General features: G+C 27.5%; 5 protein-coding genes and 2 long non-coding RNA genes across 13 annotated transcripts; 3 read left to right on the top strand and 4 right to left on the bottom strand.

Annotated features, from left to right (window-relative positions):
• Nucleotides 1-271: 271 nt before the first annotated feature.
• On the bottom strand, nt 272-9,108 carry cib (thymosin beta cib). 4 transcript variants are annotated; one of them, XM_003691865.3, is made up of 6 exons: nt 8,676-9,108; nt 2,226-2,378; nt 1,952-2,065; nt 1,269-1,382; nt 1,044-1,157; nt 272-928 (listed from the first exon to the last, which is right to left on the bottom strand). In XM_003691865.3, the coding sequence occupies exons 2-6, from the start codon at nt 2,353-2,355 to the stop codon at nt 900-902; spliced, it is 501 nt and encodes a 166-aa protein (XP_003691913.1). In that variant the 5' UTR covers nt 2,356-2,378; nt 8,676-9,108; the 3' UTR covers nt 272-899. The 4 variants fall into 4 exon arrangements, with proteins under 4 accessions (XP_003691913.1, XP_031771121.1, XP_003691912.1 ...); XM_031915261.2 differs by lacking the exon at nt 8,676-9,108 and adding an exon at nt 2,625-3,256; XM_003691864.3 differs by lacking the exon at nt 1,952-2,065 and having other exon boundaries at nt 8,676-8,879.
• LOC147657994 (uncharacterized) lies at nt 1,306-3,756 on the top strand. The gene is made up of 2 exons (XR_015291367.1): nt 1,306-1,551; nt 1,737-3,756. It is a non-coding gene; the product is annotated as an uncharacterized LOC147657994 (long non-coding RNA).
• Nucleotides 9,109-9,448: 340 nt separating the features above from the next.
• Nucleotides 9,449-14,134, bottom strand: Prp6 (pre-mRNA processing factor 6). The gene is made up of 9 exons (XM_003691854.4): nt 13,992-14,134; nt 13,846-13,905; nt 13,645-13,771; nt 13,027-13,577; nt 12,155-12,935; nt 11,867-12,082; nt 11,449-11,790; nt 11,024-11,367; nt 9,449-10,927 (listed from the first exon to the last, which is right to left on the bottom strand). The coding sequence occupies exons 1-9, from the start codon at nt 14,084-14,086 to the stop codon at nt 10,648-10,650; spliced, it is 2,796 nt and encodes a 931-aa protein (XP_003691902.1). The 5' UTR covers nt 14,087-14,134; the 3' UTR covers nt 9,449-10,647.
• Nucleotides 14,135-14,141: 7 nt separating this feature from the next.
• LOC147657993 (uncharacterized) lies at nt 14,142-16,136 on the top strand. Its single transcript, XR_015291366.1, has 3 exons — nt 14,142-14,296; nt 15,365-15,650; nt 15,813-16,136. It is a non-coding gene; the product is annotated as an uncharacterized LOC147657993 (long non-coding RNA).
• On the bottom strand, nt 14,318-18,509 carry LOC100869901 (NF-X1-type zinc finger protein NFXL1). Of its 4 annotated transcripts, none has more exons than XM_086905468.1 (5): nt 18,419-18,509; nt 17,266-17,572; nt 17,014-17,126; nt 15,232-16,912; nt 14,318-15,160 (listed from the first exon to the last, which is right to left on the bottom strand). In XM_086905468.1, exons 2-5 carry the CDS (start codon nt 17,527-17,529, stop codon nt 14,732-14,734), a joined length of 2,487 nt encoding a protein of 828 aa, XP_086761594.1. In that variant the 5' UTR covers nt 17,530-17,572; nt 18,419-18,509; the 3' UTR covers nt 14,318-14,731. The 4 variants fall into 4 exon arrangements, with proteins under 4 accessions (XP_086761594.1, XP_086761592.1, XP_086761591.1 ...); XM_086905466.1 differs by having other exon boundaries at nt 15,232-16,936; nt 18,419-18,447; XM_086905465.1 differs by lacking the exon at nt 18,419-18,509 and adding an exon at nt 18,070-18,201 and having other exon boundaries at nt 15,232-16,936.
• Nucleotides 18,422-19,814, top strand: PIG-C (phosphatidylinositol glycan anchor biosynthesis class C). The gene has a single exon (XM_003691977.4). It carries the CDS (start codon nt 18,422-18,424, stop codon nt 19,241-19,243), a length of 822 nt encoding a protein of 273 aa, XP_003692025.1. The 3' UTR covers nt 19,244-19,814.
• Nucleotides 19,515-26,435, bottom strand: Nup205 (nuclear pore complex protein Nup205). Its single transcript, XM_003691853.4, has 6 exons — nt 26,048-26,435; nt 25,654-25,811; nt 24,790-25,495; nt 24,002-24,718; nt 19,999-23,916; nt 19,515-19,895 (listed from the first exon to the last, which is right to left on the bottom strand). The coding sequence occupies exons 1-6, from the start codon at nt 26,055-26,057 to the stop codon at nt 19,648-19,650; spliced, it is 5,757 nt and encodes a 1,918-aa protein (XP_003691901.2). The 5' UTR covers nt 26,058-26,435; the 3' UTR covers nt 19,515-19,647.
• Nucleotides 26,436-26,446: the final 11 nt, after the last annotated feature.

Below are 26,446 nucleotides of genomic sequence, written 5' to 3'. Positions count from 1 at the left end.
ATTGGACGAAAAGAACTTATCAACCAATCATGATCCGTTATTTGGTACTTTTGGAATTAGTTTCGTCAGAAAAGGACTCCCAAGAAGACTACCACTACTAAGAATTTCAATTATTGACATTTCCTTTGTTTACATTTTCGCGCGAGTGTTCGAAAGTCGTATTTTGTAGGATAAAGTATAGTAAATATTTGTCATTAAAATATTCTTTTATATGTAAATTTAATTAATATGCATATAATAAAATATAATAAAATAGGTTTAAGCAATAGACTTTCTTACAAATTACTTTTTTTTATTCATCATAATTTTTATCGGAATGACAATGCGATGTGTACGAAATATTAAAAAAGTACAATAGCCTGTTATATAAAATATGATTTTTACACAAATATAAAGTCAACCGCTGTACCATTGCGATATTCTGTAACGCATGCAATGCTACCAATTTTGTTGCTATCGAAAATAATGTTTGCTTGCGTGCAGTTTTCTTAGTATAAAAAGTACATCCTTTGGCGAGTTAGTATTAAAGACAGATGTTGATACAAGTCCAAAGTTATTTATTGCTGGTAACATTTATTAGGAATTAAATTGATGGCTTGTAAAAGTTTATCAAATTTTTTTTTTTTTTTTTTAATTAAATTTGGACTTGAATCTTCATCGTCGTTCTGTTGTTAATAGTTTTATGTAAAAATCGACTTGTGCATCTCGCCGAAAGGGACGCTCATGGCGGTAGGATAAGTATAATCATAAGATTACATTAACACAGTGTTTCGCATTCTCCTTATTTCTTGTTGACAATGTATGAATAATTGTTATAAAATGTCACAATATCGAAAATGGAAGAAATGACGAGTCGCCGCTCCCTTTCTTTTCCGTTCATTTTATTTTAAATGCTTGCTTTAAGCAGCTATTTTTTCTGCATCGATTGCTATAACAAAAGATATTATTTTGATACAAAATTTATTTTTTATTTTAATGATTCTAAATTATAGTATATATATATATAAAAATAAAAAATATATATGTTTAAAATTTTAGCTTACCTTCTTTGGTAGGCAAGGGATTTTTCTCAAGTGTTTCTGCATGTTTTAATTTCGCGGGATCGAAATTTTCAATACCAGATATCAACTGTTGCTTTCCTTTTTCCTGTTGGATCGCTTTAAAAATAAATTTAATTTGTGATTATTTTAATATTAAAATTTTTTCTCTATTCGATTTTTCAAAAAATTATAAAAGATAATAAAAAATCGTGAAATATGATACTGTACCATCCATGTCAGGTAGCAAATTCTTTTCTTGAGTTTCAGTGTGCTTTAAACTACTCGGGTCGAATGTCTCGATGCCTGACATCAGCGTTTGTTGAGTTTTCTCCGCAGCTACATCTGCAAGAGGTAAATGGAGGTCAAAGAATGGAAAATAAAACATACATGAGAAAATTATGAAAGTTAAGGTCACTGTGGAAGCCAATGAAATTATAGCAAGTGTGATTAGACGATCTCATCGCAATATGTGATATATGTAATTATAGTATGTAATTATTTTAAAAATAGTGTAAGTATTCAATTTTATTTAAAATTATAAATCAATATGAATTCTTAAGAAGAATCAAATTATTAATGCTAATAGAATATGTTTTTATTGTTTCCTTAATAAGGAACAATAAAGCTTTGTTGTTGTTATGATATCTAAAAAAACTTTTATCGCCAAGTGGACAATAACATTGTGTGTTATCATAGTATAGAGTACGAAATTGCTGACAAAATAATCGGACATGCAAAACAATTTCTTCTAAGCTGAAAGCGAAAATGAATAAGCTTGGTTTGGTCACGTATGTTTCGGTCACCTCGAAGCACCAAAAGCAACAAAATACCCTCCTTTTGTTACCGGCCAAGGAAGAAGTAGAGAACCTGAGAATGAAATATTCCCCTAGGAATCAAATAAGCAGTAATACCTTTGGCATTGGGTAATATGATCTTCTCTTTCGTATCGGCGTGTTTCAATTGATCTGGTTTAAATGTTTCCACATCGTGGATTAATTCAGAATGCTGTCGTTCTTGTCGCACGTCTATATGTTATAATATTACATGCATTATAATCGATTGAAACAAATTATAAGAAATTAGAACTCTGTATGTTGATAACATTATAGGTATTAAATCATAAGGACATTGAAATAATAATGCAACAAAAATTTTAATGAAAAGGCAATGAAATTTATATTATACCTTCAGCAGAAGGTAGAACATTTTTTTCAGCGGTTGAGGCTTTTTTCATACAGCCATGATTGAAACCTTCCAATTCGCTTTTCAAATCTAAGGCTACTTTTGGCAGGTCTTTCAACGACGGACTCGACATGGTGATTTGTTGTACTCTTCAATCTGAAACAATCAATTTTTTATGTTTATAATAATAACACATTATCATATATCATTAATTAATTAGATGACATATTATGAATTGTATTCATAATATGTCATCTAATTAATTAATTCATAACCTTAATAAATTAATTATTAATTATTAAAAACATCTTAAACATCTTATGAATCTATTATATTTAAGGAATTATAATAGTATTATTTATCTTTAATTTATTTTCAAAAATAATAATCTCTTATGTATACTTTGTTCTTTCCGCAGAGTTCCGTTTGATTATCGATATCTAAAAGAATTTCCAATTATAAAACTGACATCAACAACTTGAACCGCAATCTGAAACGAACTGTCGAGTTTTGTCCGTAGAAATGATATGTCTTTGTTTATTATGTCCAAATGAAAAAAGTTTCTCCAATATTTATCTTCATAACAAAACAGGATCAAGTTATTCCTGATACTTTTGATATTTAAAAATTATGAATTTTTAAAATATTATATGTATACTTTTTTAATCAGAATATTTAACTTATAAATTTGAAAAAGAAAGAAAGACAGAAACGAATTAAAATTCATACAACTTATAATTCAAAAAAGATGCAATTTCACAATGGTATTGCTGCGAATGCGCCATATATTCAGATTTTTAACCTATTTTCTTTATTCTCGATTGAACAATGATGATCAAACACCGGATATGCATATCAGAAATAACAAAAAACATGAATCTGCCAATATCGTTGAATGCATCGGTTAATTGTCATCGAGACGAAGGAAGTTCGTACACAAGCATGACACGCGTACTTGTGTACACGTCTATCGAGAAACATATCGATATCGAATGCTTTTAGTGACGCTTTCAATGCATATTGACAGAAACGCCGGAATATATCGATAAATGAAACATAACTTGTTTGACTTGTTCAGTTTAAATGTTAAAAATTATCTCGTAATATGTACTTTTTATATATAAAAAAACATAAAAATTATAAAATCAAAGATTTTAAATTTTAAAAAATAAAAAACGAAAGATCCACTTAAAAAATATAGATGTAAATACTATAAATTGTGAATAAATAGCATTGGCATCGTTTCTGATGAATGTAAGAATACGCAAATGTTCATCTGTGTTTTAAATATTTTTTTGTTTTTTTTTTTATAAATAAAAAAACGATTGAATATAATTATGTTGAATATCTTAAAATGCAATAATATAATAATTGATCAATTTTGTTGTATTTGTTTAGATATGCTCAATTTAAATATAAAAATATTATTAAATCAAAGCAAAAGAAAATATAAATAAAAATAATTTTATTTGTTATCTAAATTTTGTATTACACTCCAGTAACTAATGTATAAAGCGGAAGAAGAAGCTTGCTATTTCCGGTTCACGTTTCTTTTCATTTCCTTTCTGATCACATCCTCTAGTGTATTTTTCTATTAAAACGACGGCATTTTTATGAACCAGGATCCTTGTCTAAAGTTTTATAAATATTCACAGATTATATTTTTTGATATAAACATTTATCAAATTCTTTTATCATATTGTATTTATTTTATTAAATTTTTAGATTTACAAAAATTAATAAAATATAAAAAATATAAAAAGTTTGTAAAAATATTTTATCAAATATTTGCATTATATATATATATATATATATATATATATATGTTTTTGGAAGCATTAAGTTTAATAAATTTACAATATTAATAAAATGCTTTGATACATGTTGAAAAATAATCAATACGTAATGATTCGGAAAGATTTCGAAAGATTCAGTATATGTTCATATATTGAATTCAGTATTCACGGTACTTTTATGTTTTCCAGTTAAGGCACTGATAATCAACACTTCAAATTCTCATTACCTGAGTAAATTTAGAATATGATTTGCTAAATTTATATTGTTCAATATATGGAATGTTATAAAATAATATTGATTTAATATTATTTTAAAAAATTTATACATTATTAAGTTAAAAGATTCATGTTTGTTTTCATTTTTTCTTTTTATGTTATTTTATTTCGTTTCTTTTCTATTTATATTCATCAATTGTCATTTATATTCATTATTTTTCAATAATAATTAAATAATAATGTTAAAACAAATATTTTTAAGCATGAAATATTTTTCAGAAATTTTAATATTATTTTATTAAAATTAGGATAAAAAAATTAATATTATTCAATTGATAAACTTTTTAAAATAATTGAAATTTGAAACTATCATATTTTTTTCCAAGAAATTTTAGTCTCCGAAATTTAGCATTAATTTATTTTTTACACTTCAATAAATGAGTAATAATATTTGCTTTTTGTTTGGAAATTATTTCTTTTTAAAAATTTCTGATTATATTACTTATAAAAAATTATTTCTTTTTAAAAATTTTTTGATTATATTACTTATAAAAAATTATTCAAAAACATTTAATCTTATAGGATTTAAGGAGTATCAACGATTTTTATAACAAAATAAAAGGAATAACATTAAAAAAATTACGAAAGATTCAAGAAGGCGAAAGATAAGCGTATATCAATGGTTTCAGAAAACGTTTCAAGAGATACGTTCCAACGGTGGGTCAGCATCGACAAGGCTGTGTATAGGTCCTTATATGGTAGCCAGTCGCATGGCTGTATATAGAGAAAGCTCGAAAGAGGCTGAATCCATAACTGCGAAGCACATTCGTGTCCTTTACGTATTCGCTTGTTGAATATTTCTTCTCTCACTATTCTTGTCAAGTATACACACACTAAATCAGTAGTAAGCGTTAGCCATAACGGTAACAAAACAAGAGATTGCTTTAGTTAGTTATGATTAATAGATTCAGGAATAAAAGTATAAAAAAATACGAATTAATTTGTACATGCGAAATTTGAAGATTAATGAAAATATTTAATATTGAATATTATTTTATAATATAGAAAGAATTTATACTAAGATAAAATTTCATAGAAATATCAAAATTAATATTTTCTTTTTATATATTTCAAAATGCATAATTTTTTAAATTCATATTACAATGTAAAGTCGGTCGATTTCACAAAAGTCAGAAAAGCAATGATGGTTCTCAAAGATATATTTCATTGGATTACAGTATAACAAGGAGAACTAAAAACGGTCTCAATACGTCAGTGTTCGAAGAGAAATCACGATAAATCCTACTTGATCTCGCAAAGAGAAAAGAGGTCTGCAAGTTAATAAGGAAACTAGGTTGTTCGCATCGACGCGCTAGCCGGTTTACAGAACATATCTGTACATCACGCTTCGACAATTCATGCTCATCACATTTTGAGATTGAATACATAATTGTAAATTATATATGAAAAGAACGTTTAAGATTTTATCAATATTAATTATTGGAATTTTAATTATCATTTATTCACTATATTTATAATGATCATTTATATATTTTCAATTAAGAGCGATACAAATAATAGTAAGAGAAATGAATATATAATTTAGAACTTCCATACAAATCTATTGAACGAATGCCTATTTGAAATCGATTGACTGTAAACATATCCGATGGAATCAGATAAGATCAGTTGATCATCCAAGGGTTTCTGGCTGGACATTGTCATCTGTTCCTGGTAAAGATCTTATGGCTGACAACTAACAAGTTCGCGCGGCTTGTCAATTAACTTGGGTGATCACGTTTAATGGAGGACTCTCAATGGCGTATGCAGCGGTTCGCTTCTGAACGAACCAGTGTGCTTATTCCATCGACTGGTTAACGGTGATGATGAACTGCATACACGTTAAGCTGCCTACGTATACCATATTATACCCACGTAAAAGCATGCAGTGTAGCTAAAAAATACGTTTGTTACGATGATTCCGTGTCGCGACTGCGCTATGAGCAAATGCGATACAAACGCCCTCTTTTTCCTTCTTTCTCTTTCTCGTCTTTCTTTCGTGCAACCGTGACGGCTAACGAACCCTGGACGCGCGCGTGTCGTATCGAGCGGTGGCGCGTACGTTCAGGGGCGTGTTACCAAGCGGCCTGTTTTATATTCGTAACTTAGTTTTATTAGAATTTTTCTTTTTTCGTTATATGAAATGGATTTTATATATTACAATATATAACCAAATATTAAATATAGACATATAAACTCTTATAAATTTAATTATATATTTTACTATTGTAAATATACATAAATATATATCATTTATATCATATATACAATTTTATAATAATAAGTTTTAAAGATTTCATAAACAAATATAAAACTGTATATCGTCAATGAATATTATAAAATTTTAATTTAATCTCATTGTAACATACATATCCAGTAATATCTTGGATATATTTATTAAATAAAGAATAAATACAATTGTATTAAAAAATTTATCAGAAATTTTATGTGAATAATAAATCTTTATCTAATAAACAAAATAATTAAAAAAGAAAAAAAATTGCAAATAATTATTATTTTCACATTTCCTTAATATTTCTTTTATTAATTATCCTATTATGTTTTAAATTCAATTTATTTTTAAATTATGCCTTAATCCAAACCTTGAAAATCCTGAAAGAAATTTTAAGATATTTCTCTTCCGGAACGTGAATGAAATAGCGGTGTGTGCACGCCCCCTCGTGTCTGTGATACGCGTATATGTCGGTTTGGATATGCAGGGTTGCATCGGGGGAGCGGTCGACTGGAAGCAGACGGTTTCATCGATTGGCAATGCGGGGGTCGACGAGTGGGGTATCTGAACTCTTCACAACTATCTATATGTGCTATATAATGTATCGACGACCTTAGCTTTCATGGTCAATGGTAAAAAGGTAATTTTTTAATATATCGCGTGGGATTCACCTTGATCCTCGTTCTTTTTCCTTTGATTCATAAACATTTGTTGATATATACACATATATATTCTGAATATATCTATATATATTATTGAAAAATATTAATTGAAAATATGTATAATTAGAATGAAACAAAAATATATATTTTTATATAATTAATTGCATTTAAAGAAAATATTCTATTACTATTAATTTATAGACATTTTTTATTTACTTTATCTGCTTTAAGTATGATAAAAGTAAGATAGAAGTTATGATCGTTATATTCAAGATTAAGCTAATATCGTATATACGAAATATGTCAACGAATGAAAACGTTTGCGGGACAAATCGATAAATAAAATTTCTGGAATACTTATTCGAAATATCTGCTCGCTTGCCTTGAAACGAGTCAACTTGTCCGAGACATGATAAGATGCAAATATCCACTAGATTCTCTCTTATGAAGATACCACGCATAAAAAAATGTTAATTAAAACAGAATGTGAGTTCATATTGCACTCTAATAAGTCCATCAAGGCAATCATTCAGATTTCATTAAACTAAAATATGTGATAAATTATTTCAATTAAATTTTGAAAAATTGAATTAAATTTTTTCATTGTTAATAATTTGTTCATTAAAACTATTTTCGAATAATTTTAAAAATTATTCGAAAATTATCAAAATTAAATCGAAATCTAATAAATGCTTGTAATTACAAAAGACAGAAGCATACTCGTCAGTCGGCAACCGCAGAAACGCATTTGCGTGCCTGATGCGCAGCGGAGTGCATCTGTCAAAACCACGCCCTTGCTTCATCCTATCATTCTAATATAAGGACTCACAGAAACTTAGCAATAAATAAAAGGCTATGTTTCTGAAATATATAATTAAATGTGACTCATTTATCTGAAACTTAATTATCATTCTAAATATATAAAATGTAATTATTACGAAAATATAATTAATTATACGAAAATATAATTCTACAAAATACGAAATGATATATAAAGGGTAGTAGTAATCATATTAAATATTTAAGTAATAGTTATTTTATGTAAAATGTCATGATACATAAAATATAGATTATCAAATATATTAGAAAAAAAAAATATTAGAAAATTAATTCATATTATCAAAATTTGTATATACACAAAACACAAAAGATTTGACCACACCCCTCCATTTTTGATCAGAGAATAATGAAGACGATCAATATTCTTGAAGATATATATATATATATATATATATATTACTAATTTTTCTCTTTCGAAAGTAATAAAAATAATAAGCAATTTGTGAATACCGATCGTTTTCAAATAGTTTTCATCTTATTAAAAAACATGTATACACACACAATAATATATTTTTCTTGAAGAAGTAATGAAAGCCGGTTTACTTTGATATTTTGTTAAAATATCACCGTCTATTTTTGTTTATTTAAAAGTGCATGCAATTTAACCGACCATAAATAAAAAGCATCAACGGCAAAGAGCACTGACCTGTCAGTTGTCACTTAGAAAGGTAGGCAAACGCTAACACCGTCCAGCCAAGTGTTCAAGGGCAGGATGGAAGCAGTACACTGACTGACCGGTTAGTGATTTCGCAGCACGTAACACCAAGTAACACCGGCGAACCACTCTTTCACTCTTACTTCTGTCGATCCTACGCTCACACTGTTCAACTCCCACCACAAATTCCGGCCCTGAATGTTGGCCAATCGCACAGCATCATTTCTCTCCCCCCTTCTGTTAAATTTCTCCTTCCATCCTTCAAACACTTCCTCCAATGGTCTCCTTGACCGTCATCGGGAGGGTGGCTGACTCACCCTTGGCGACGAGTATGATTTCGCATTCGATACACGAAAAAGTTTCATGTTTTTCAAGCGTAAATTCGCTTTCAGTATTTTTATTTCATTATTAGATTAGATTTTTTTTTCAATCAATACTTATTATTAGTACTGAATATATGAAAATTATTATTACAGCAAAGTACTGTAAAAATGTTATATCTGATATAATTAAAAGGGAGCAAGATTGAAGGGCTTTTAGGGGTTGACAAGAGCTGGAATGACTCATCTTACAATTATTCCAGCTGCACGTCATATGGCAGTCCTGTTCATTGTTTCTGTGAAATATATTTGAAAACTTGAAATTTTATTATGTATTTAGAACATTTATTTAGAATAACTAGAATTAATTACGATTTTTCCAACAAATTGTTAAAAAATGAATTAAAAAAGTAATTTAATAAAAAAATTTAAATAAAAAAAACATTTATTTAAATTGAGAAATATATAATTTTTATTATATTTAATGTAACAACTATATTTCATATATTATTTTGAAAATGCATTTTCTAAGTAAACAAATAATAAATTTCATAAGTTATATTTATTGAATGTTTAAGAATATTTCAAAATCTTAACTTTCATAGAAATATTTTGCAAATAAAAGTTTAATAAATTAATAGATATTTAAATATATTAATATTATCAACAAGAAAAAATATTCTTTGTTAATTATACATATTATTTAATTATCTATAATAGACAAGATTTAAGATGGAATATAAAATTTTATATTTTGTTTATGGCTGAAAAATTTTCTAATATCAATCATGTATTTTTTGTTTTTCTAAAATATACTAAAATCCATATATCACATACCATTAATATTATTTACAATATTATTGATTCAGCACAGAATAAGATTGTAATATTAATAGTGGCACAATGAAATTGAATACATATAATTATTATAGAGATATAAAATAACATAACAATCTAGAATTTTATAGAAAAAATGCACAAAGAATGTAAATAATGAAAGGATAGATATAATAAAAATATTAAAATCAGCGCCATCTTCAGAGTGCAAATAAGAGCGCAAATAAAGAGAAAGAACAGAAAATAATGAGAGTAGAAATAAGCTAATTGATGATTAGTGCTATATCTTGAATAAGATTAAATATCAAAAACGTCTCTTCAAAAATACTCAAGAGATAGCCATAATTCTTAATTGTTATATTATTTTACATTTTTTTTAAAAAAATATTTTTGGTACTTAAAAGATGACACTGATGGTCAATTTTTATTCTTACCTTATCTCTGTTCTTCTCTCACTATTTTTTATTCTTTCTTTGTTTAATTTGAAACATTGAACATAAACTGATTTTAATGCTGATTTTAACATTTTTATTCTATCTTTATTTTTTTCCTATTATTTACTCTCCTTATTAAAATTTATGTGCTTAAGAAATGGCTTTGAAATTGAAATATCTTAAATTGTTAAAAAAATATGCATGTATATATTATAAAAAATTAAGAGACAAAATATTTAAGTAAAATGGAAATTAAAAGTGAATTTTAAAAATTAATTTTAAAAAAATTTTACATTTAAATTATTTATTCAGTTATAGCTAATTTTTAAAAAATATCTATATGTAATATTAATTTAAATTATTTATCAAATATTATATTGGAATTGGTAAATCTTTTGCAACTAATACTAAAATTTGATCAGTACTTAAACACCAATTTACTATATTTTTGGAAACTTTACACCAATTTTCACCATGATGAGGTTCTGCAGCAATACATCTTTTTTTTACATCTTCTTGTTGTTCCTCTGTTCCATTTAAAAGTTCAAACTTATAGAAATATGCCCAAGCATCTCCTAAATCTGGATCTATTTTAACTGTTCGATTAAACCAATCTCGACATTTCGAAATTTTATGTTCACACCAAAATAATCTACCAAATAATTATTAAAATGATAAAAAATTAATATAAATTAATATAAATTATATTTTTAGTATTTTATAAAAATATTCTATGTTAATTACTTACTTAGATACTGCAAGAAGCACATGAGGATCATGCTCGCATTTTTTCAAAGCATCTACACTTTTTGTTTTTCTTTGCGGTCGAGGTTCCATAAAAATTGCTTCTGCCCAAAGTAAACCAGATGTTGGACATTCTTGAAGTGCTTTTGCCATAAGTGTATTTGCCATATCTCTAACACCACCAGTCTTCAATTCATTTCTGATAGCTTCTAACCAAAGTTCTGGATTCTTTGAATTTTTTAAGCGAGCCTTCTCCAAAACTGATCTAGCTTTAGTAACTTGACCTTTTCTGTGTTCTAATTGTGCTAATAAACGCCACAATGGAATAGAATTCGGACATTTTTTTATCTATAAAAATAAAATAAAATAAATAAAAATAAATAATCAATAAAAATTAATTAATAAAAAACATGAGATGAAAATATTTACAGCTTGATTATATGTTTCTAAAGCTTTATCCAAGTTTCCTTGTTGTTCTTCGATTTGTCCTTTCATTAGCCATAATTTTGGAAAATCATCAAATGCTTCTAGTGCTTCCTTTAGAAGTAATAAAGCTGCATCAAGATTGTTCAGAGCCCATTCTAATTTTGCACTTTTCATCATCACTCTAGGAGTTGGTGCAGATGCTCGTGCTTTCGCAAGCAAGCGTCGAGCCCTTTCATATTCAGAATTTTCTGATTCTAGTTTTACAGCTGCTAACCAAATTTCCTCCGAATTTGGATTTGCTTGAAATGCAAGTGATAATATACCTCTTGCTGCTGGAACATCTCCCTTAAAAAAAAATTTCATATCAATTATAAAAATACTTTCGTAAATTTTTTTTTTTTTTTTTGAGAATTTTACTTACAGCTAACCATTTTGATTTTGCACCCATAAGCCAAAGTACTTCACTCTTTGGACAATGAGCAACTGCTCTTTGAAGCAAAGATTCTAAAGATTCTCGTGTTCCATATGTTTTTTCAAAATAAGCAGCACGTAACCAAATCGATTTTTTGCTTGGAAATGTCGACAATGCATAAGCATAGACTGCTCTAGCACATTCCAACGCGCCTTGTTGAGCACACTAAAATGAATGCAAATAATATATATATTTTGATTGTATAACATTAAATATAAATGGAATATAAAGTCTTACAGTTTCTGCATCTTCCATCCATGTATGTTTTCTGTCCTCTTCTTCTACTCCAAAACCAATAATTGCCTTAACTATTACTTGACATGTATGTACTGCTCCAGCCTTTTCAGCCTCCATAGCTTCTTTAAACCAATGTTCTCTATTAATTTCTACACCATTTGCGCTTAAAGAAGATATTGCACGATCAATAATTTTCTCAACCATATGTTTATTCCCATTTGCTTCTTCCAATTTAGCAGCAGTTGTCCAAATTTGTCTATCAGTTGGAATATTTTCTCTTGCTTTATTAAGTACTTTTCTGGCATTATCATAGGTTTCTAATCGAGCAAGCGCAAGCCATAAATCCACACTAGTTGGACAACATTCGACAGCTCGACTAAGTAAAATTCGCGCATCTTCTGGCTCTTCTAATTCTACTGCAGCTTTCCATAATCTTACTGAATTTGGGATATGCTCTAATGCTTTACGATATACTCTTCTTTTTGCTTTTGTTTCAGTTTCTAAATCCGCTGCTTTTATCCAAATTCTAACAGATGTTGGTATATGTCGAACAGATTGAGCAATTACTGCTTTAGCTGTATCTGGTGGTTGAAGTCTAGCTGCTTCTAACCATAAGTCTTCTGATGTAGGATTTACTTCACAGCCTTTCATTATCAAATTTCGTGCAGCTTGCACTTTTCCTGTAACTTCTTCTAAACGTGCAGAAGCAATCCATGCTGGAGGATGATTAGGATTCGTTTCTCTTACGGATTTCAGCAATAATCTGGCTTTTTTAATATCACTGAAATTAAATAAAAATAAATATAAAATTAAACTATCATTAAATTATAATTAGCAATAAGATATATTTAATATTTTTATATTTTATTTACTTGATATCACCACCATATGTTGGTATCATACTTTGTAAATCTGTAAGATAACCCTTAGGATCCACAACAGTTTGTCCTTCTACAGAATCAGAAACTTGATTCAATTTAACATTCATTAAAGTATTTCTTGCTTGTCCAATTTTCCTTAAATCTAAATCTCCTGTAGGTGTTAACATTCCAGGTGTTGCTACGCCAGGCATCATAGATGCCAAACCACTTGATGGATCTATACTAGTGGATGTTTCACCACCTAAATTTCGTGCAAGAACAGAATCTGGTAATGGTGTAAATTTTTCTGCTCGTGGATTTCGTTGCTTTCGATTTCTAGCATCACCAACTTCTGGAACATTTTTCCATTCTTCTTCGCTTACATTTACCAATTCTCTTTTTAAATCTGAAAACTGTTGTTGAATTTTAGGACGTTCTTGACGATACCTTTCTAATTCTTCTCTAAGTCTTTTTTCTCTGTACTCTTTACGCTTTTCATCCATTCGTTTATCAATTGCCTCATAAATAGCATCAGCTTCTTCATCATCTTTATCATACGGATCCTACAAAATGTTTAATCATTTAATAAAATAAGTTATATGATCAAAAAATTTTTATTGAATATTCTACCTTACTAAACAATGATCCTCCATATCCAGAAAATTCGTCATAATTAGAATCATTCAAATCTTCTTCATCTTCTTCTTCTTCTTCCTTTTTCTTTGTTCTTTTTGTAGGTGGAGCATGTCTGTCATCTCTACAAATGAAATATAAAAATTAACATAAGATATTTTCGTGTTAATAAAAAATCAGATATAATAAAATACTTACGAAACATCGTTAGCATCTCGAGCTGGACCAATGTCAGATCTAGTTGTAAATCCAGTTGCTCTAAAAAACAATGTGTCATAATTATATATTAATGTTTATTTTATTAAAGAAGGTTAACTAAAAAAATATTGTTTTTTGTAAATTACCCTCTTCCAACACCAGCTACATATCCTAAAGGTGCTGGAACACCTAAAAAATGCTTTTTATTTCTCGTTGATAATGAAACTGATGGAACTGCCATTATATTTTTATCAGTTCACTGATGTAAATACAAATAAAATTACTCTATAGTATTTATCCATTCAATATAACCTCTAATGTTAAGTGATTCAAACGCTTGATTAAGAAATGACTTTCTAATAGATGGCACTTTTTAGCTACTCTTTGAAATATTTTATGAGTAAAATTTATAGCCATCAATGAAAAAAGAAAAAAAATCATCATATAAGTGGTAAATATAAATAAATTTAAATATCGTTTATTAAATAATTTTTATTAAATAAAAATATAATATAATGATTTAAAATAATTTATTTTATGTCAAAACTATGAAATAAAATTGGAGTACTTTCAACATATTTATTATTATTTTATAATAGATGTCTTTTGTTATATAAATAAGATAAAAATTTATAGAATTCACGTAAAAATTCTTAAATTTTTATAATTGTATGGCACAAAATCATAAAATTATATAATATGCTAATGTACATTTATATATAAAATATTAACATTAAATTATATTCATAACAAGTTACTAAAGATCTTAATAATTTATTAAATTAGAATTAAAAATATAATTATATAACAAAAATGTTAGATTTTTTTCTTTTTAAAATAACAAATATAAAGTATTGTACACATAAGATTTGAAAAATATTTTTGTTCAAAATTTTTGAATGCTTGCATAAAATATTGCAATACCTATAAAACATATTAAAATGGCTAAAATCCAATATTTTCTATAATTATTACAATTTTCATTCAATAATTGTTTTTTATCGAATTTATCTTTTCCTTTACGACGAGGTTTAAATTTTCGCTCAAACTTTTCGATTTCTTGTTGATTACGTATTTTTTCTGCTTGCCGTTTTTGTTCTAATAAAGCAGCTTCAGCTTGACGTTTTTCTATTTTTAATTTGTTACAAATATCGTCACATTTTATGCAAATTTCATCTTTTTGTATCAATGAGCAAATAAAATCTTTCTTAATACGTTTGCATTCACAAAATAATTTCACTTTCTTATTGCATTCTTTTTCATTTTTACATGGACCTGGATGACAATCATTTATACATCGATGTCCACAAGGATACTGAAAAAGAATATAATTATTTAATTACAAAAAGTAATAACATAAGATAGATTAATAACTAATTTAATTACATTTTTTGGACATTGATTTCCACATTTAAGTAATTCATTACGTTGTTCCGCTTTAGCTGATGTAAGTTCCGAACATCTGCGGTATAAAGTACTTATACCACAGTGACATAAAATTTTAACTAATTGCTTGCAGGGACTACATGGTGCAGGATGACAAGGTTTTGGGCATAAATGCGTACAACCTTGTGGTCGTGGAAATAAACACGGTTTTTCACATTCCATGCATGGAGTATCACTTATATCTTCTTTAGAAAATGATATTTTATGACAAATTAATTCACATGTATGATTCATACATGATAATATTTTCCCGCATAATCTTCCGCAAGAAGTAGGCTTAGCCATATGACAAGGCCACGGACGTGTCTCATGTCCTCCTAAACATGTAATTGGTACTGAAACTTCACATGGTGGACAAGGTAATGTTTTTAGTTGCATAGTTTCTTTTTGTATGTCCCAAGGTCCAGTTGGTTGTATCTTTGTATCATTTTTATATACCTTTACCCATACTTTTGTGTGACAAATAGCGACGCAAAGATGACTACATCGTTTATATGCTAAATTGCAAATTTTTTTACAAGGTGGACAAGGACCTTGATGACATTTGTGAGTTTCTCGTTTTGGATGATGACAAATTGGCGGTATTTTACATGGTTTATTACAAGCTGGAGGTTTAATTTTTTTTATTGTACCACATGGTACTATTATTTTATTGTATCCACATTTACACTGAATAATATCAGTTCGTGCACATGGATAACAAGGACCGTTATGACAAGGAGCGGCACATTTATGTTTACGGCAGTTTAAAGTATTGTCGCATATTTTTTCACAAATATTATATGTATTTTTAATCAAGCAATCACAACATTTTTTGTTACATAAATGTCTACCGCACAAACGCATTTGCATGCACTTCTTATTGCAATGAAATTCTTTACCACATGCAATTTCTTTTTGATAACTGCCACATCTACATGATTTTGTGACTACTTCTAAACATTGTCCGCACCGATCTGTATGACATCTCATATTACAGTAATGTGAACCACAATTCAATAATTTCCCACATGTATCTCCACATGTAGGTAATTGTTCTTGTTTGCATGAAATGGCATAACGTTTTTTTCCACATGGGCATGTTCTATTTTGTTCCAATAAACAAGATCCACAATCATTAATTAAATGACATTTACCTAAGCATATATGAACATTACAGGAAAGAAGTCTGCCACAAGGTTTATTACAAGTCCATGAACTTTCATAGCATTGTTTTAATTCTTTGTTAATCTTACAGTGACATTCCAATAATAATACTTCTGAACAAGGAGGGCATTCTCCTGAATGGCATATTTCCTTGCAAGTATGCGAACATAATTTATATTTTTTATTGCATATAGTGCCACAGCTCCATTCTTTAGCATTACATCGTCGTTGTTGAGGCATTTGTTTGCCACAATAGCATTTGATAGATACTGTTTTTGCACAAGGAGGACATGGTCCAGGATGACAAAGTAAAACACATTTGTGACCACATTCTGGTTTTAAGGATTTGCCACATGTTTCTCCACATGAATGTGGAATATTCCATGGATGATATGGTGGATCAATAGATTTTCCACAAAAGCATTTATAATTACGAGGTACATCATCTTGTTTATATTCCATACGACATTTTGGACTAAAACATGTTTGTAAACAATAGCTAAATAAATATATTATTATTTAACATATATATATATATATATATATACATATAAATTCTCTTATAATATTTCTTACCATGCCCATATCAATGTAATGCCTTTCTCGCGTTTAACATTTAAACTATCTTGTATCCAATGCAAAATGCAAGACAGATGTAAAAAAGCAAAACATTTGTTACAATTCCAAATCTAAAACATTGAAATTAATTAAATAAAATATATATTAAAAAACATTAAAAGTTATCTAAAGAATTTTATATTATATATACATTATAATATATAATCTATATAAAGAAACATATAAAGAAATATATATAAAAAAACATACCGGATCTGCTCTTTTTACGGTTGAAATACATATTAAGCAAACAGCATTACCAGATTGGAAAACATTAATTAAATATGATAACATTTTTTCTGCATCTGCTTCTTTTCCTTGATAAGAAGCTAAAACTTTTTCGACTACATTCTGCATATCTTCTTCATTTCTATCATTTTCATCCTCACTAGATGATTCTAAATAGGCATTTGCTTCTAAATGTTTGTTAATTGCTATTTTATTTTCTGCTTGAGCTCGTTTAAATTTTTGCATTTTTATTTATTTGTCTTAGCTATGAAAATTTAAAAATTTTTTTCTGTAATAATAAAATATAAATTATTTATAGCTTTATAAGAATTAAAAATGATAAAATTATAATTTTTTTATATTATATTGATAAAATGATAAAAATATATATTATATAAAAAAATTAAAAATTGTGGCAAATAAATATAAAATAATAATTTTATTATTATTACTTAGTGTATATATATATATATATATATATATATACATATATAAGTAAGAAGAAATATTTAATATATAAGTAATATGTATTTCAATTTGTATGAATAAATTTAAAAAGACAAATGAAATATTTTTGTTAGAATGTATTCAAATTATTCTAAATTTCGACCATACTTTTAGCACATATTTTTTTTTAGAAAATTAAAGTTCACAAATAATGATACATTTATTGGTTATTTCGTCAAAAATAATAATAGAAAAGAGAACTAATTAGTAATGTTATTATGATTTCATATCTTTTATATCGTGAATTTTATTTTATTGGTTAATTCAAATAAATAAAACCTGTATTTGAAGAAATATGCTTTGCAATTTACGATTTTTTAATAGTGTTTTTCAATAATCTCTTTAATCAAGATGTATGGTTTGATATTCAACAATTACAAAATTATGACTAATTATGATTAATTCAAAATTAATCGAAATTATATTGCTTTTTTTGTAGTATTATATAAAAAGCAAAAATTCAATAACACGAATTATATACGTAAGGAAAATAGATAAAAATGTTAACTATCATTTATTGATAACACCTAATTCACGGATATCATATGATATTATGATATTTAATAATCAAATTCAAACATAATTGAAATTTTGATATAAATTTTGATAAAAAAAAAGATCCAAATACATTATGACAATACAGTTACAGTGGCAAAAGAATTTGTATGAAAATTATGGTTTGGCGGATAACTATACGGATAGTTCATTTTTGAAACAATTACGTAAAAATGTAAAACCAAATAATGTGACATTATTGGAAGCAATAACTTTCGGTGCCAGTGTATGCATACAGTTAAATATTGTAATTCTTTTTGTTATCATATTTATTTGGTTAAACAATCAATGGATTAGTCCTGATATCATATTTATATCTAGTGTAATATTTACAATATTCGGTTATTTTGTATATTGTTTCAAAAAGCCAAGTATTTTGATTGAATTAACAAAACATATTAGAACAGTATTGATTTTTCTCACATTTGGATATATTTTATCGCCTGTATTAAAAACTTTAACTGAAACCATTAGTACAGATACAATTTATGCTATGACAATATTAATGTTTATAGTACATTTAATATTTAGTAAGTATGGTTCTTTGCAAATTTCTTTATCTGATTCTTTGTCCATAACATCTTCAATTTTTGGTTCCTTAATGTTAGCATCTAGATTGGTATCTCCATTACATGCTTTTTCTCTTCTTACTGTTTCTGTTCAGTGTTTTGTTTTATTACCATTTTTAACACATAAATTAAATAATAAAATAATAATTTCAATTTTTTTAACATTGAGTACATTATATTTTTTGTTAATAGTTTCACAAATTCTTTTTTATGTATTTATTGCAATTGTAATATTTTTACATTTTATTTGCCCTTATTGGTATGTAAAATGTCAAAAATATAAAGATAACATTTATGGACCATGGGATGAAGCTGTTATTACTTCTTAAAAAATATTTAATCTATTTCTGTTTATCCATTATTAATATATAAAATTGTAATTTAAAGAAAAAATATATATTATAAATATCTAGATATTTAATTTATTATTAATATACAATGCAATTAAATAGCAATAAAATATAACAGTAAAATTATATTGCACATATTAGACAAAACAAAATATATGAAAATGATATGCATTAACAATATTTTAAATATTCAAATATTATTTATGTAAAAATATTATTTAATGAAAGGATGAAATATTTTTTTAATAAATTGTATCTATACAGAAATTATTTATTGAAGATTTTTTTTATAATAAATACTGTTTATGAGAGTTTGGATAATTATTTGTTAATACACTGGTATGTAAAAAAATATGTTGTACATTTGAATCATAGACACAATATTATTCTACAAATGTGAACTGTAATAATCTTTTTATTCTTCTGACAAGAGCTTCAACAAATTGAAGACCTGGGCTTTCAATGGAATCTTTATCTTTGTGTTCCATCAATGCATATTTACTATGTATATTTACTAATTGTGTAATAAAGCTATCTGTAAATGTAGAAACAAGACCTTGCTTTAATTCCATTAAAGTTTCTGAAGATATCTTCCATGTCACTGTATCTTCATCTATACTTCCTGAAGATACTAAAATAAGAAGATTTTTAGAATTTTAATATTTCAATCTTAATATTTTAATATTTCATATCTTTTGTTAATTATAATATATTATATATTAATATAAATTTACCTTGCATTCGACTGTGTCGTGATATCACTTGTATCATATAAAAATCTAAATGACTCCAAAGAATATACAATGCATGTTCTATTATTAGAAAACAATATTTTATGATTTGATGCTTTTCTTTTACCCAATGATTTAATCGTTGTTTTACTATAACTCGTTGCTTCTGTACATCGAGTTCCGCTTCTTCTTCGGACATGAAGTCTTTTAATTTGTCTATAATCATTTCTCCAACACTCTCCGATTGTTTTTTAAGAGTGTCAATTTGAAGTAATTCAGTATCTAATAAATTCGTGACAGACACAAGTTGATCAACAATCGTTCCTAAATGTACTCCTCCAGATGTGTCTTTTATTCTATCTTCTCTTCCTCTTGGTTTTAGAGTTAAATGAGGCTCAAAAAGTACGTTTCTTATTTTTTGATCCATTCTATTATGTTGCATCTGATTTCGGGTATATAACATAATATTTGCAACTATTTGTACACGAGAAATATGTTTTTCGTTTTCTTCTACATTTTTGTGATTTAAACAGCTAGGAGCTGGCTGTAATTGGAATTTATATAATAGTGCCAACATTAATCTTTGTAACCGATATAGATGAGCACGAAGTTCTCTTATACCACTAACGTCTTCTAATTCGAAATCAGCTTTATCCAATTCTTCATCTACCAATTTATACATGTCAATGTTCGCAGATCGAGATATTACACCTGTAAGACAAGCCATTTCTTTTAAAATAAGTGCATTCGGTTCTTGATAAGCATCTCGTAGTACCATTTCGATAATGCCTCGATGGCTTTGTAGAAAACCACAAACTTGTATGGCACATGATTGATTTTCTGTTCCAAGAGTAGTAAGCAAAGCATCACAAAGATACAAAGCAGGTAAAAGAATTTGTTGATAACGTTGACCAGGAGAAGGTGTAAAGGAATGAGGATTTCTTACTGAAAATCCTAATGGAACATCAGGATGATAATTGAAAGCTGTCATACTTGACATACATGATAGAATTTTATTCTCCAAAAGACTTTCAGCACCTAATCTTGTAGAGGCCATTCTGCAAAATGTTGCCATCTTTGCTTCATATAAATATAATGGTCTTAATGTCTGAGGTTCTGGATGTAACATATTTTGTAACATTTTATCAGATTCTAAAAGACTTTCTATCATGTGCTTCAAATATCCTCTACTAGTTAAATACATTATCCAAGCATTATCATAATCCAATTCCAATATTTTATCCAAACAAGATAATGCCAACATTTTAGATACGTCGTGACCACCCGAGCAATTATGACATAAAATATCCATCAATTTATTTCCAAAACTGTTTATTACTTGTATTGTTGCGTATCGATGAGAACGTTCCTGAATAGGCATTACTCTATTCATTGAACTATCTAATTGATTAACATACATTAAATCAATGATATTCGTGTTTTCTGATTTTTCTAAACCGACTACGCAAAGAAAATTCAATAATACCGCATATAAATGGGTAATTACTTTTTGCGAAGAAGCTCCTGCGTTTAAAATCCATTGCAAAATATGACTCAAAATAATTTTCATCATTGTTGCATTTGAAGGCGATGAAGGAAATGACTCACTATCTGTTTGAGTAATGAAACTGTTTCTCAGATGTACTAATAACATCAGCACTGTTCCGGATACTAAGGTTTTAATCTCGCTTAAAGCTTCGCAAGATGTCATCTTTTGTAATAAATCGTGAGATAGATTCAATAGTAAATTTTGTTTTTGAGGTGTAGGAAGTTGTTGATTTGTTGCAACACAAAATAATATTTCTGTTGTTTGACACCAACCTTCTAGAAATTTTACTGTAGCATAAGATAATAATTTTGTTTGATTTCTTTCTAAAGCGTATTTTAAAATTTTCTGTACTTCATCTTGCATAGGATTACGTTGAGTAGCAATTGCACTACTTTGAGTAACAGCTAATTCCTCAGTGATAATGGAATATAATTTTTTAATTTCTATAAGCCGAGGACCTCCTACTAACGCAACGGGAACACTACATCGTGCAAAAACCATTTCAACTTGTGATGGATCAAAGAAATCTAAACATAAAGGTGACTCCAATTGAAACTGAAATTCAATATAATGCAAAAGATCCATCAGAAGTTTCTGTGATGGTACAATTTGTCCTTTTTCTTGACCAAAGTTACCAACCAATCGTTGAATTAAAGAATTCTGTGAACTTCCACCAGCAACTCGTAATTCAATTGCGGCTATTTTCAATAACCATGACATGCAACCAAGTTCTATTATTGTGTTCCATCCTTCAAATGGTAATTTTGAAAGATGTCTCTGTATAAAATCTTGATTTGCACTAGTTCGTAAAAATCTTAATACTGAAACAAATGTCTTGCTATTTTCAGCTAACATATAAAGAAGACAATAACAAGCCTCTGTTATCTTGTCACGACCACGTTCAAGAGATTGTTCTAAAATTCCTAATATTGAATGTAAACATGTACGAGGAAATCCTAGAATACCGGGTTGTTGTAAAACAGTTTTTTTGATATCTTTAGTGATTTCAAAGCCTAATAGATAATGAGAAAGATTTGGAGTAGGTCTTCTAAGGCTTTGCATCATTAAGAGTAAAATTCGATTTTTACAACTACCAGTATACTGTTTTTCATTTTCAATATCTTCATCTGCGTCCAAGCATTCCACAAAACCATGTCGGATATTTGTAGCTAATGCAGGAGTAGCTGTAAACATAGAAAGTAACTCAGAATCTGCTCCTGGTTCATTAGTCACTTCATAAATAATACCGACAGCGTGAAATGCATGTTGCGGAAGCCAAGAACTGTACGAAACATATTTAGCAATATTTATCATATAGTCAGGCCTTTTTGATTGCGGATCCACTTCTAAAAGTAATCTTGATAATCCGGTCAAAATTGTATGTATTGATTTTGCAGCAGCTGATTGAGCCATATAGTTATGTTGCGTGTTTAATCCTCTTTCTAATATCTCCAAACAATATAAAGTACTATTTTCAAGATTTTTTTTACCAGGAAAGAGTTCATAGGTATCGAAATTAGTGCAACCTTTATCAAGAATATATAATATAACATGAAGTAATTCAGATTTGGAATGTAATTGAGTCATAATGTAATAACCAGAATTGACCATTGTAACTTCTCCACTTTGAAGTTCCACTTTACATCCAGTAAAATCTTCTACAGCAGGCTCATATTGTTTAATAAGCTTTAAAAATATTTTTAAACAAGCTTCTGAAACTTCCCATTTTTCTCCTGGATTTTTATATGATCGTGTATGAAATTTTAGAAAAACAGTATTAATTATAAAACGCAAATACTGATCAAAACCAGGATTACGTTGTCCTATTCCCGATAATCGTAATATAGGAAAATTAGTGAGAACATCTAAAAGTTCAAGCATTGCTCGTGTTAATGGATATTCATCTTTTTTCGATTCAATTTCTTCTAATTCAGTTTGAACTCCTCTTGGTTGATAGCTGCTTATTGTTGGTATATTTGGAACTATTTGTGCAGCTTCTAAACTTTGCCACACAGTGAATGAAGTTTCAGATGACATTACTAATGCAGCAAGTGTTCTTATTAAAACACTCTTCAATGGAATAGATATTCCACAACTGACTAAACCTATCAAAGATGGTATTACTTTCCATCCTGGATGATAATATATATCTCTTCTTAATCTATCTTCTATATCATTTTTCGCAATTACTCGAACAACCAATAATACTGCTTCAAGACCTTTAACTTCTTCAGGTGTAATGCCTTTGGGATGGCTTCTTTGACGGTAAACAGTATCTTGACTGGGAGGCAATTCAGTTCTAAGATTATCATAGTATAGACTTAAAGATTTGAAAAAGTGATCCCAAGAAATTGTGGTTGATCCAGAAGATCCTATAAATATTTTTTTGCTTTTTTAAATATTTTTTATTTTAATTAAAAAAAACAATAAATATTCCAGAAAAAAATAAATATTTACCATTTGGTTTTAAAAAACTAAATGCTTGCTTTGCTGCTTCTGGAGAACATGCAAGAGATGCGATCATTTTAAGATATGGCACAAATAATCCTGCTGGTAATATTTCACCTGCGAGACGTACGAATTTAAAAAGAGCAACTTCTCTAGAAAGTGAACGCTTAATATGTGCAGAATCGGATGTATGCGTGGAATCAGTATAACACCAATAGTCATTAACTAACTTCAGTTTTAAAGGATCTTCTTTATATAGTTCTGCTATTGTTAACATCAAATATTCAAAATGATTATCTAAATTTAAAGGCGGTTCAATACCCTCTTGTTGATACGCCTGAATCAAACGCATAGATTCATCTGCTCGACTTCGTAAATCTTTAACTTTTAAAGGCATCAACAATATAAAATCAGAAATAAGAGAATGAAAATAACGAAGATAAAATTCTTCATAATATATGCTTTTGTTTTTAAATAATATTTCCGCCATAAAATGAAAACATTTATTTGTTAAAGCTGCTTCCAACAATCTCTCATCTTCTGTAGTAATATTTAAGATTTGTATGTTAGCTGCAGTTTTTATTGTTGTGAGAGCAACTGCAAAAGCAAATTGTATAATCCCACGTAATCCAGCACATTCCCAATTGATATTAGGTGTTATTAATTTTTGATATAGTTCTTCATGTGCTCCTCTTTCCAAAATTAATGGCATGGAATTAATCAATTCTGAAAAAAAAAAATATTAAATTGGAAATTGCAATACAAAAATTATATTTAGAATTGATAAAAAAATATACCTTCACCATTCTCACGAGTAGAAAATGAACTAAAATTAATTGCATTTAACACACTCATTATAATAGCAAGTGTGACCTTATCTGGACCTTCTTCATAGGCTTCTGGTCCAATTTGTTTTGTTTGTAATAGAGATAATAAACGAAATAAAATTGAATTTGGTAATGAAGATTGTGCAGACCATAAATATAAAATGTCTGCCAAATCTTGTCTAGAATCATTATAAAGTTTCATAACCATATATCGATGTTTTGGTCCACCTAAGGCCCGGTTTTTTTCCAATAGATCTTGTTCCTTTATAGGATCCATTTTTTCTAACAATGATAAAATTCTATCTAATAAATCATCTTGCAATTTATTCATATATTCTGTAATATGTCTCAAAAGAGCAAGTGAAGCATCAATTTTCCAACTATGTCCCATTCTTGCTTGTACAAGCATTCTTAAAGTCGATGTAAGTGCTTTTTTCCCATCATAATATAATAAAATAGCTGTTAATCCTCTGGGTAAACTAGGATGATAAGGCATTTGCAACTGAGCAGTACATAAAAGATCTAATGCCATAAACTCATTAAGTTTATACATGTCTGATATAATAAGAGTTTCATCAACTAACTCTTTTGATAATAACTGATGCCCTAAATCAGGAAGTGTAATACCATCTGTAGCTCCTTTTATTATTTCTTCTCTGCTGTTCTTATTTGGAGGCTATAATAAAATATATCTTAAATCATGTAATATAATAATTTGTAATATTTTTATTTTTATTATTAATATTATTATTTCATATTTAATATTATAAATAATTAATATTTATATTATAAATTATTAATATTATAAATATTTGGTTTTATATAATCACTTACAGGATTTTCTAAAAGTGTTAAAAAATTTTGTCTATGATTACGTAAAGTTTCTGTAAATTCATGAAGATCATGAGTTGTTGAAGAAGAAGTAATATATCGTTCTACAAGATTCTGTAATTCTTTATAAGATGTCCACATATCCTGTGTGGTTCCTTTTTCTATAAAATATGCAAAATAAATTTTTTTATTAATGATTGATGTAATTATTTAAACTGATATAAAAATTATATTAATAAAAAATATATAATTATTGATTAAAAATGGATGATTTTTATATAATCGTATGATATTATGATTATTGCACATGTTAAAATAAATATACATGAAATGTATTAGAAAGATTTATAAAATACAAAAATTGTAAATATAAATATTCACATAAATTAATAATTACCTTCAGACATTTTTTTATAATAAATAGAACGTTATAAATTGAAAATTTGGCAAAACAAAATATTATACTTATATAAATATAATGAAAAGAAAGAAATATCGTGCAACATAATACAAATATAAGTCTTTTTGGCGGAAACAACGGATTGATAATTATAAACCATTGAATAACTATATAAGATAGTATATGTAGTAAGTACATGCATTTGTTACTGCAAATGCGTTTTATTTTAAATAGCTACTTAAGAGGGCGCATTCAAGTTAGTATTTTAATTTTTAATTGATTTAACATTTAGTTTTTATCTATTTTTTTATATTTAATTATATTTTTATATTTAAATAAAGCAACTTTTTAATTTTTTTTTTTACAATGAAAGTATTTACATGAACTAAATAGTTT

The sequence above is a fragment of the Apis florea genome, unplaced genomic scaffold (genome assembly GCF_048593485.1).
Source record: "Apis florea isolate Af1SG1 unplaced genomic scaffold, ASM4859348v1 contig_2411_pilon, whole genome shotgun sequence".
Taxonomy (NCBI): Eukaryota; Metazoa; Arthropoda; class Insecta; order Hymenoptera; family Apidae; genus Apis; species Apis florea.
This window is presented reverse-complemented; position numbering and strand designations above follow the sequence as displayed.